This window comes from Panulirus ornatus, chromosome 37 (assembly GCF_036320965.1).
Source record: "Panulirus ornatus isolate Po-2019 chromosome 37, ASM3632096v1, whole genome shotgun sequence".
NCBI classification, from domain to species: Eukaryota; Metazoa; Arthropoda; class Malacostraca; order Decapoda; family Palinuridae; genus Panulirus; species Panulirus ornatus.
The window spans coordinates 30,992,199-31,004,632 of NC_092260.1; the positions used below are offsets into that span (position 1 = coordinate 30,992,199).

At 42.5% G+C, this 12,434-nt stretch overlaps 1 protein-coding gene across 6 annotated transcripts in view; it reads right to left on the reverse strand.

The window, feature by feature from the left end:
* The window catches only part of LOC139760685 (uncharacterized), a 51,242-nt gene that overhangs the window by 12,556 nt on the left and 26,252 nt on the right, over positions 1-12,434 (reverse strand). For 3 of the 6 annotated variants that reach the window (XM_071684232.1, XM_071684233.1, XM_071684234.1), the window contains 2 exons: positions 3,899-4,043; positions 2,454-2,774 (listed from right to left, as the gene is read on the reverse strand). In XM_071684232.1, coding sequence (XP_071540333.1) covers positions 2,454-2,774; positions 3,899-4,043 — 466 coding nt within the window. The remainder of the gene's footprint in view (positions 1-2,453; positions 2,775-3,898; positions 4,044-12,434) is intronic. The other 3 variants (XM_071684235.1, XM_071684238.1, XM_071684236.1) reach the window with 1 other exon arrangement.

A 12,434-nucleotide genomic window follows, 5' to 3' on the forward strand; every position in this document is an offset into this window, starting at 1 on the left:
CAGAGCATCTCTATCAACTCAATCATATGCCTTCTCCAGATCCATAAATGCTACATACAAATCCATTTGCTTTTCTAAGTATTTCTCACATACATTCTTCAAAGCAAACACCTGATCCACACATCCTCTACCACTTCTGAAACCACACTGCTCTTCCCCAATCTGATGCTCTGTACATGCCTTCACCCTCTCAATCAATACCCTCCCATATAATTTACCAGGAATACTCAACAAACTTATACCTCTGTAATTTGAGCACTCACTCTTATCTTATTATTATATATATATATTTTTTTTTATTTTTTTATACTTTGTCGCTGTCTCCCGCGTTTGCGAGGTAGCGCAAGGAAACAGACGAAAGAAATGGCCCAACCCCCCCATACACATGTATATACATACGTCCACACACGCAAATATACATACCTACACAGCTTTCCATGGTTTACCCCAGACGCTTCACATGCCCTGATTCAATCCACCGACAGCACGTCAACCCCGGTATACCACATCGCTCCAACTCACTCTATTCCTTGCCCTCCTTTCACCCTCCTGCATGTTCAGGCCCCGATCACACAAAATCTTTTTCACTCCATCTTTCCACCTCCAATTTGGTCTCCCACTTCTCCTTGTTCCCTCCACCTCCGACACATATATCCTCTTGGTCAATCTTTCCTCACTCATTCTCTCCATGTGCCCAAACCATTTCAAAACACCCTCTTCTGCTCTCTCAACCACGCTCTTTTTATTTCCACACATCTCTCTTACCCTTACGTTACTTACTCGATCCAACCACCTCACACCACATATTGTCCTCAAACATCTCATTTCCAGCACATCCATCCTCCTGCGCACAACTCTATCCATAGCCCACGCCTCGCAACCATACAACATTGTTGGAACCACTATTCCTTCAAACATACCCATTTTTGCTTTCCGAGATAATGTTCTCGACTTCCACACATTCTTCAAGGCTCCCAGGATTTTCGCCCCCTCCCCCACCCTATGATCCACTTCCGCTTCCATGGTTTCATCCGCTGCCAGATCCACTCCCAGATATCTAAAACACTTTACTTCCTCCAGTTTTTCTCCATTCAAACTTACCTCCCAATCGACTTGACCCTCAACCCTACTGTACCTAATAACCTTGCTCTTATTCACATTTACTCTTAACTTTCTTCTTTCACACACTTTACCAAACTCAGTCACCAGCTTCTGCGGTTTCTCACATGAATCAGCCACCAGCGCTGTATCATCAGCGAACAACAACTGACTCACTTCCCAAGCTCTCTCATCCCCAACAGACTTCATACTTGCCCCTCTTTCCAAAACTCTTGCATTCACCTCTCTAACAACCCCATCCATAAACAAATTAAACAACCATGGAGACATCACACACCCCTGCCGCAAACCTACATTCACTGAGAACCAATCACTGGGTATGTTTGAAGGAATAGTGGTTCCAACAATGTTGTATGGTTGCGAGGCGTGGACTATGGATAGAGTTGTGCGCAGGAGGATGGATGTGCTGGAAATGAGATGTTTGAGGACAATGTGTGGTGTGAGGTGCTTTGATCGAGTAAGTAACGTAAGGGTAAGAGAGATGTGTGGAAATAAAAAGAGCGTGGTTGAGAGAGCAGAAGAGGGTGTTTTGAAATGGTTTGGTCACATGGAGAGAATGAGTGAGGAAAGATTGACCAAGAGGATATATGTGTCGGAGGTGGAGGGAACGAGGAGAAGAGGGAGACCAAATTGGAGGTGGAAAGATGGAGTGAAAAGGATTTTGTGTGATCGGGGCCTGAACATGCAGGAGGGTGAAAGGAGGGCAAAGAATAGAGTGAATTGGAGCGATGTGGTATACCGGGGTTGACGTGCTGTCAGTGGATTGAATCAAGGCATGTGTATGGGGGTGGGTTGGGCCATTTCTTTCGTCTGTTTCCTTTGCGCTACCTCGCAAACGCGGGAGACAGCGACAAAGAAAAAAAAAATATATATATATATATCTATATATATATATATATATATATATATATATATATATATATATATATATATATATATATATATATATATATATGGGCCTCACTCACAGTAAGAATATTGGATAATTCTATCAATCCTGTAATTAGATAAAGTGACTAAAAACATCCATCTATGAACCAAACGTTGAGTGAGGCGATCGTAGAAGTCATTACTGTTTTACTGTTATGCACAAGCACTGGGACTAGGATGTTGACTCAGCGTGCTAAGACATATCTCAATCAAATACCGTTTTCAGCAATTTTTGGGGATGAAGAGTAAGTGGGATAATATGAACGAATATTAAAAGATTGCCACGATGTGAGTCGTATGTGATAACAGACTACACCAGTAGCAGTTATCCACAACGGACCAAAATGTACATAAGATAAACAATACCAATATGAAACGCTCGTACTAGTCAGTACAGGGCTCACCTGCAATAGTCCTCCAGCTCGGGGCCTTCTACCCACCCGTGTTGGCCGTAGGCGTCGATCACAGCATAGTCGTCTGGAGCACTACGGCTTATCCTCCTCCAGGAGTCTGCCTGCCCTTGCAGATGGTGCTTATGACGCCCGCGCGCTTCCTTATCCACACTTAGTGTCTGTCGCACTCCGGGCTTCCTCGTCACGCCTGGACTTTGCTTCGAGTCTGGCCACTGTCCTACAGCCGTCATCTGTCTTACCCTACCTCCTGTGGTGATGCTCTCGAATTCGGTTAAATTGGGCAGTTCCTGCAGTAATCCTGCGCCGCCGTAACTAGAAGATCAGTCTTTGTATTGGTTATGTTATGACTATATCAGTTCTACATTTCATTGCAAATTCTAATGGGAAAATTATCCCCTATCCCACTCTAAGTCGATATCGTTATGACAGAAGTATCTACTAATGTGTAGTCTGTTCAGATAATATTAAAGCTGAATGTTAAATGCTTTCTTTTTGTAAAAGAAATTCTTTGTTAATCAACAACAATTTTACTTAAATCCCAAAGAATAGCTTTGCCCGAAAGAAAAAATTCGGAAAAGGAAGACATTTACTAAGGCCTTGGTAGTGACAGGCACTAAACAGGTTTGTCGAAGAATCATAGCTATTTTCATCTGGCCTGTTGCATAAGGTGCCACATAGAATTTGTGGCACGTCATAAAGGAGAAGATACACTATCTGTGAAAGTGATACAGCATAGGATATGACATCTCATCTACAGTATCAACAGGCGCTCCTATCTTTACCACTGTTACTCCAACTTGTACCAAAAACATCAGCCTTGAAATCTCGACCTACATCATTAAACATTCACATCTACTGTCGACTAACATATCTCTCCCTATTGCTTAATGTTTCCTTCGTGTCATTCTTAGTCATCTAACTCGTAATCATCTGACGTCTTCTTACTTTTGGTATTTACCTTTTACTTTAATGGGTCAATTTCTAATTCTATTCCATATTCTAAGGTTTGTTTAACCTATATCATTTTACTGTTTATTCAATGTAGAATTAAATGAGTTCCAGGAAAAAGGTTTAACATTCATGAAAGTTACTTGTTGAGTTGTCACATGAAGTACACAATCATTATGAGTATCAAACTATGCCAGTTGACAATATACAACTGATTTGACATTTCATTCAAATTTATTAATTTCTTATATACACAAGCAGAAACACTACACATATACACGCACATTACATGTATACATGCTGGATCAACGCACATTTTCATACGCATGCACATTATAAAATCCGTACATGGAAACAATCTTGTCTATGTACAAGGGCGCATACGCACGCGTGTAGGGAGACACATACAGGAATACATAAAAGACATCTCCCTTCGCCTGGCCCACCCATGACCACTTACATATGTCTACAGACACAGAGCATCCCACCTGTTGTACAGCATCTCCCGTCGCAGGGCACTGCGTTTCGGGTACACGATCCGCTCCATGGTGAGGAAGTCTCGCTCCAGGTAGACGTGGAGACACACTCCCACCTCCTTGGTGTGCATGTTGCACCCCTCCACCAGAGCTCCTGCTGAAGGACAAGTGGCGCCACATTACTGATAGCTGCTGTAAGATGCTATCTCATAAGAATCATACGTTAACCTGCAATATTATCCCTTACTTCGAAAGAGGAGGGAACCCTACATTAAGTGAATGGGTTCTACACTGAACTCTATAAATCATACCTTCTATCATTACTATTCACCTGCTACCAAAGCGAATGCATGTTTTGCTTCTAGACTGAGTGGTTTCCCTGCTTATTGTAAGATGAAAAGGTCAGTGTCAGACACAGTCCTCATTGTATGACCATGAGTTCGGGATGCTCGGAGCAATACAACTGCAACTCAATAGAATATAACCCAACAGTCTTTTGCCAGTTTTTTATTATTATACATGAACGAACTCTGGGGACAATTACATAATCTCATATCGAATTTGAAATCCTCTCGCGGAAGTCAACAGCGATATCGCTCATAAGGTCAGCATGACGTGTGCATTCATGTGGCCTTACTATCGTCCTTCGACGACTTACTTGAATGTTAAGATTACGTGACGTTAAGTTACACACGAGGCGGGTCACAACCTGCTCCTCATATCTGCCACAAACAGCGCCTTCGTTAACTACGACTTTGCAGCTTTTTTTTTCCTAAGGTTTATTGATGTCGAGACAAACTCTCAGTTGTTAAATGAGCAGTCTACTCGGCAGGGAACGCACTTTACATTTTCGTATACCCACTGCAGCCAGTTTCATCGGTAACACTTTGGCCATACTTTAATCCTTATGTATTTATGTTGCTTAACTGATCTGCTCAGATCGCTTTGCTATTACATTTTAAGGGGACCGTCTAGCTCCTCCAGCCATACTGTTTGTCTTCATATTGTGCTCCACCACTCTGTGGTCACACTTAAGAGATGTCGCAAAGTCCATTAAAGTTGACTCAACTCTTGTTTTTCATTTCCTCTCAAGCTACGTCATAAAGTTGCGTCGCTGCGAGTGGCAGGAACTTAACCCACGTTGTCAGTTTCTTATCTTCTCGAATGTTGTCATAATGAGTGATGTCAGCGTCACTGGATTTTTTGCTTGGTATATATTCTGATGAAGAGAAGTATTTCCTCCCTTGTGATGACACTTAGTGTCTGTGGCTCAAACTCCCCGAGTGACTATGGTGTCCAAGCTGATTTTCTGAGAACAATTACTTGCATGGCTTCACCATGTCAACGTTGCGGGCGTTTCTTGTTTGCCATGCTTTAGATGAACGAAAGATACATCTTTCAAACATATCTTAATGAATATCTGAGAGCACTTCATTTAAAATCTGATTTGTTAAAATGCTCTCTGAAATTAGAATTCTAAAGAAGATAATGTACACACGCACACACACACACACACACACACACACACACACACACACACACACACACACACACACACACACGCACGCACACACACACAAACACACACACACACACATGGAGCTGTTCGACGCCCATGTCAAGATGGGTGCTTGAGTTATGAGGCATTTCCGAGGCCATATGTTGCCATTACACCCTAGGCAACCCATCCCTTCTTAGACTTTCACATTATACCAGCACAAATATAGCAAGAGAGAAGGCTGAAAGCGATACCAAAGTAAGGTTTGTTGTTTCATATACAACATTATTCAGGAACTGAAGAACATCCTGACGGGTTTCATACTGGGAAATATCTTAAGGGAAATAACTCTTCTGCAGGCGTGTTGTAGGAAGTTGGCTCCTCAGGACCACCGTAAGGAAGCAGAAGACCGGGGTCCTTGTGGATGGTTGTACCAAGGATGCTACCAACCACCACTCGTGAACAGTTAAATGACCGTTGTCACGGATTAATACCACACATGAGGAAGGAATCTGTTTTGAATATAATTTTACTTAAGACGTGTGTGTCTACTACATTCTTGCGTTACAATCGGCTGACATGTCGTGGCACCATGGCTCCACCACAGCCACCAGGTATCTTGTAAACTAATATTGGCCGACGGTTCCTTACCTGAGAATATGTATCAGAGGATGTGGATGTACCCATGGCTCCATGCAAGTCTGAACAGCACAGTAGAGAGTTAGTGTGGATCTACGGGGCAGTGGAATACTTGACCACTAACTCATTTCATGGATTCATCATGCCTGATTCCACAAGTGGCTGCTGATAATTGTTTCTTTGCTTACACCTCGAAGTTTTGGAACTCTCTGATCTCATGTCTTTCCCAATGCCTATGACCTGGCACATATTAAAAGACAGGTTTTTCACTTCCTCCAAAATTCGTAAATACTTTCCCCTGATATAACCTTTTGTCGCTGAGGCCTCTACTATATAAGCACACACCACAACACTCTATAATACTGTGCCACATTGCCACCGACTTTTGGCTACTTGTCCCTTGTTTTATCAACAGCGTAAATACTTTATTGACAATGATGCACTAGAAGCAACCGAACTCCTTTTCTTCGGACTCTGAAAGCCTGTGAGCCTTATCAGTTAAGAGACTCTACCCATAATGCTGTGTAATTTCTCTTGTCTTGTACGGCTGCCCATGGACGTACATGAATGTTAATTTAGCTTTTGCGATTGTGCTGACTTAACAAGTATTTTGTGTAAATCTATGTATTGAACAGAAAGGGCCCACACATCATCTCAAGGAGCAGACTCATAGGTTACTCTACCAACCAAATGTATAAACAGATTCAACAAGTAATCTGTATGTATACAGATGAACATTATGTTGCTCTGTTTTCTTGTGTGGGTGCTGACGCCCCGTATGCTTGAATCTATGCACTGAATACATGGAGACCTCAGTCCACCTCTATGAATTGACTTGTATATCATTCGACTGCCCGTATGAGCATGTACTGGATCAACAACAATTTGGGTGTACCTTTTTACTGATTACAAGAGCCCTTAGCCCGCCTCTGAGACCCACTTTATATATCATTGTACTGTCCACAAATGTGGATACAGCTCATCCTGCACTCGCTTATATTTGACGCCCCTCAGCCCACCTTTGTAACTTCCCTCATTCTAATCTGAATTTACACAACCTTATACACTCAAGTTTGTTGAGTACTTGTAGCGTCTTGCCTACGCCACAGTGTTTGACTTGGTAAATAAAGTGAGTAAAACTTAAAGCTGCCCCCTCCCCACTCCAAACACACCCTGCTTGCTGGAACTTAAGGCGTAGATGGTTAGCCAGCGACATCATGCCTTTGACACAGCTGGCTGTGGCTGTGGCCAGTCAGATATCTGGTAACTAACCTTTGCTGTCATGCGGTTTGGGAAAACATAGTGTCTTAGTGACTGAGGACTCGGCTGGGAGACTATTCTAAATGGTCACAGGACTGAGGTTGCTTTCCTGTTATTTACATGACATGTACTAACTTTTAAAGGCGTGTCGGAAATGCAATTCTAGAAATGCAGGTCTCTGGCTTTCAGGGTGCTGACTGTCTGCTGTGACAACACACGCTACGCACTGCAGCCCCACCACACCTGCGAACACTCAGGGAAAACAATGGAACAATCGGTAATGAACACAAAACCAAAGTGGCTTGTGCTGACTCGGCCCACCTGCCACGGGCACAAACTACACCGCTACACATTCCTCCTTGGGGACCTCTCTTGGATCCCCCTCGAGTCCTCCTCGGGTCCGTCTCGAGTTTCAGTATTGTATAATGTTCATCACACCTCACTATCTTATTTCAGTTTTATTGCATAACTTCTCCAGAAGGCAGTGTGTCACATTCTTAACATAAAATGATACATTTTCTAATAGTCAGATCAGTACAAACTGTGAAAAAAACGGATGTGACATAATAAATGAAACGAAGGACATTTCATAACGTGAATGAAAACTCTGCCGTTTGTCTCTTGTTCATCAACAGTCTTACATATTGATGTACAACCAAGATGATTTTAAGTAACGTCTCTTAACACTACGTACAACTGAAGACCGTGGAGACGCCGGAGTAAAACTGGATTGTTGTAAACAGCCGAGAAAGGGAGTGCTAGAGCTCGAGGGAATAGCCTGAGTCGACCGGGACTACAGAAGTCTTCTCTTCGTTTCAATATCGGTGAGGGGTTCCTCGGCGGGCGAGCTAAACACAGGCACACAATAAGGCTGGGTGTTGTCCACTGCCCCTGCTTGTTATCGCTATGAGAGCCGGCCATTGTGCCGCCCTTGTACCAGCCCAACCGCCAGGACCCGAGGGCCGGCTGGTGAACACTACATTAGTATGTGTTTGAAAATGGATTGTACGTCCGAGTCCAAAACAATATGTGACCCGTTGCCCAGTGAATTCAGGTAGGAAGCTTAAAGAAAAGAAGGAAAGTGGTATACGAGAGAGACAAAGAAAGAGAAAAAACGAGAGTGGAGTAGCTATTACGCACCTGTGAAGAGATTATACCTTTAGGCAACGGCTAACGGCCATACAGTTGTCATGAGATGTAGCTGCTTGCCGAGTATTGCATGGACTATCTAGGGGTGGGGGCGCACAAGCAGCCAGCTCTCGGGAGCAATAAACAAGGTAATACCTACAGAAGAGGGAAACTGAACCAACATTGCGGCGAAGGGCAAGCTGGTCAAATTTTGAAGTTAGCCTGGGAGTGTTTATAAGTCGGACCGCTTTTGACTCAACTCTGTCAAGTAAGGATGCAGAGCTAGAATCACCCCAAATATGAGAGCAATACTCCATACAAGGACAGATAAATTCTTTATGTAAACGGCTCAACTGTTAGGAGGAAAAGATTTTTCGACATCTAAACAGGACTCCCAGTTGCTTAAAGGCAGACTTAGCTATTTCCGTAATGTGGAGTTTCCAAGACAGAGTGGATGTTACAGTATATATGTATATATATATATATATATATATATATATATATATATATATATATATATATATATATATATATATATATATATATATATATATATATATATATATATATATATATATATGTATATATATATATATATATATATATATATATATATATATATATATATATATATATATATATATATATATATATATATATATATATATATATATATATATATATATATATATATATATCCCTATGAGTCCACGGGGAAAATGAAACACGAAAAGTTCCCAAGTGCACTTTCGTGTAATAATCACATCATCAGGGGAGACACAAGAGAGAAATATAACAGTCAGTTGATATACATCGAAGAGACGAAGCTAGGACGCCATTTGGTAAACATGTGATTTGGACAATCACATGTTTACCAAATGGCGGAGATATAGTAAGAGACAAGTGAAGTACGTAGTACAACCGCCCCTGGAGGTGTTTGCCAAGGACGTCATCTCCAGAAGTAATGCAAGTCTACAGGCAGGCAGGGAGAGGTTCCCCAGATATGATTCATGTGTGTTAACGAGCGCGCCTGGTTCAGTGTCTACCGGTCTCCCATGCCTCGCATACCTTCTTATACACATGATCGCCCCCCTCACCACACTATGTGAATGGTGCCATTTCAGCACTTTTTATCTATTGTCGACAATGTAACACAATATTCCATTCTGAACATAACAAGACCGGCCACACAAGGGAAAGGCGCATTAGCACCTGGTGTGTGTGGACAGGGTCACGATTCAGATAAATATGCAAAAATATCTTGTAAAGCCACGGAACCAACATGCGGCCTAGAAGCAACTTTTGCTTCTTGGTGACCCAGCAATACGGACTATATTTCCCTGTAAGTGACGACTGGCTGACCCTCAGCAAGGCTCTCTTACGCTATATTAGTGGAGTAGACGGTTCGTTGGCTGCGTGGGTCGTTGGTTGAGTAATGTGCCATACTCAAGTCCCGGCCTCTGTGCCAGAGGGTCCTGAGGTGGGCTCCTGATGCGGCAACGTTCAGTGAAGGAAGGATTTCAAGGTGCGATCCAGTACCACTGTTAGTGACCATAATATTACACGAAGAGATCGTTTATTGGTTAGTTTAAGCTCTATCTACCAGTCCACATGCTATGGCTTAGGCAAGACAGACATCACTGGATGATGTATAAGTATAAGAGAATGTAAGTTACAGAGGCAGGCTTGTTTTAGTATTTTCTCCGCAACGAAATGGATGGATGCATAATTTGCTGTCGACCAATCGATAGACATGTGATCATATGCCCTGTTTGATTCCGAGACATGGCGCAGGTGACCATTATAACAAGGAAGAGGAAGAAGGCAGCCTCAGTAACCCTAGCTGAGCATGGACGCGTCCTCCAGACAGGACTTCCTGAAGACCAACAAGATGCACGCAGATACGCGTGAAAGGTTTTGACCAGCGGCTGGAACACTAGTTCTTGTGCTTAGTGCCGAGCATCCACGTTATACTGTTATAGGCCAGGCCTGGCATTGATTGATTTGATTTGTGCCGGTGTCCTCGGCAAGTCTATTGTGCTCCCTGTGCTCATCCTGTGAGCGGGAGCGCAAAAGGATTACAAGGGGTCACAAAGGGTCTCACTCAGGCCTGGCACTGGCCTTCTCTCGGCCCACACTCCGAGGGTAGCGTCAGTAATGCCATGTTTGGCACAGTTTCTTTAACAGTGTCTCTAAAATCGAAAGTAGTATGCTGCTCATATGCTAAGGCCACTAGCTGCTCTCTTCAACAGACACCTACAACCTAATTTCGATATCAGTGACACTCCTATCAAGATATATAGATACACAATATTGCCGAAGCCATCCGGTGAGTGTGTGGTTGTGTGAATGACGCAGGGTTTATTGACCAGGCATGAAGCTGTTGTGCTGGGAAGGAACTATGAGTGATACCTCCACCAACGCCCAATTTCCCTTGCCGCTTGGCAAGGCCGCCACCCGGTCGACCTTGCTCGTCTCAAGGAAGTCCAGGACCCCAGCATCTCTGACGCCGCCTGCCTTATCTATGATGAATATATATATATATATATATATATATATATATATATATATATATATATATATATATATATATATATATATATATTTTTTTTTTTTTTTTCTTTTTTTATTTTGCTTTGTCGCTGTCTCCCGCGTTTGTGAGGTAGCGCAAGGAAACAGACGAAAGAAATGGCCCAACCCATCCCCATACACATGTATATACATGCACGTCCACACACACAAATATACATACCTATACATCTCAATGTACTCATATATATACACACAAAGACACATACATATATACCCATGCACACAATTCACACTGTCTGCCTTTATTCATTACCATCGCCACCTCGCCACACATGGAATACCATCCCCCTCCCCCTCATGTGTGCGAGGTAGCGCTAGGAAAAGACAACAAAGGCCCCGTTCGTTCACACTCAGTCTCTAGCTGTCATGTAATAATGCATCGAAACCACAGCTCCCTTTCCACATCCAGGCCCCACAGAACTTTCCATGGTTTACCCCAGACGCTTCACATGCCCTGGTTCAATTCACTGACAGCACGTCGACCCCGGTATACTACATCGTTCCAATTCACTCTATTCCTTGCACGCCTTTCACCCTCCTGCATGTTCAGGCCCCGATCACTCAAAATCTTTTTCACATCATCTTTCCACCTCCGATTTGGTCTCCCACTTCTACTCGTTCCCTCCACCTCTGACATATATGTCTCCTCCCGGTCAACCTTTCCTCACTCATTCTCTCCATGTGCCCAAACCATTTCAAAACACCCTCTTCTGCTCTCTCAACCACACTCATTTTATTACCACACATCTCTCTTACCCTATTATTACTTACTCGATCAAACCACCTCACACCACATATTGTCCTCAAACATCTCATTTCCAGCACATCCACCCTCCTGCTCACAACTCTATCCATGGCCCACGCCTCGCAACCATACAACATTGTTGGAACCACTATTCCTTCAAACATACCCATTTTTGCTTTCGGAGATAATGTTCTCGACTTCCACACATTCTTCAAGGCTCCCAGAATATATATATATATATATATATATATATATATATATATATATATATATATATATATATATATATATATATATATATATATATATATATATATATATATATATATATTGAAAAGGATCACAATTTTGCGCGTGAACAAGTATATTCCTATGAGTCCACACGGAGAATGAAACACGATAAGTTCCCAAGTGTACTTTCGTGTAATAATCACATCATCAGGAGAAACAAAAGAGAGAAATATAAGAATCAGTTGATATACAACGAAGAGACGTAGCTAGGGCGCCATTTGGTAAACATGCGATTGTCCAAGACAGACAACGAGCGTATAATAAACTTATTCTTGTCCACATAATAAGTATATGATACGCTTGTTGTCTGTCTTGGACGATCGCATGTTTACCAAATGGCGTCCTAGCTACGTCTCTTCGTTGTATATCAACTGACTTATATTTCTCTCTTGTGT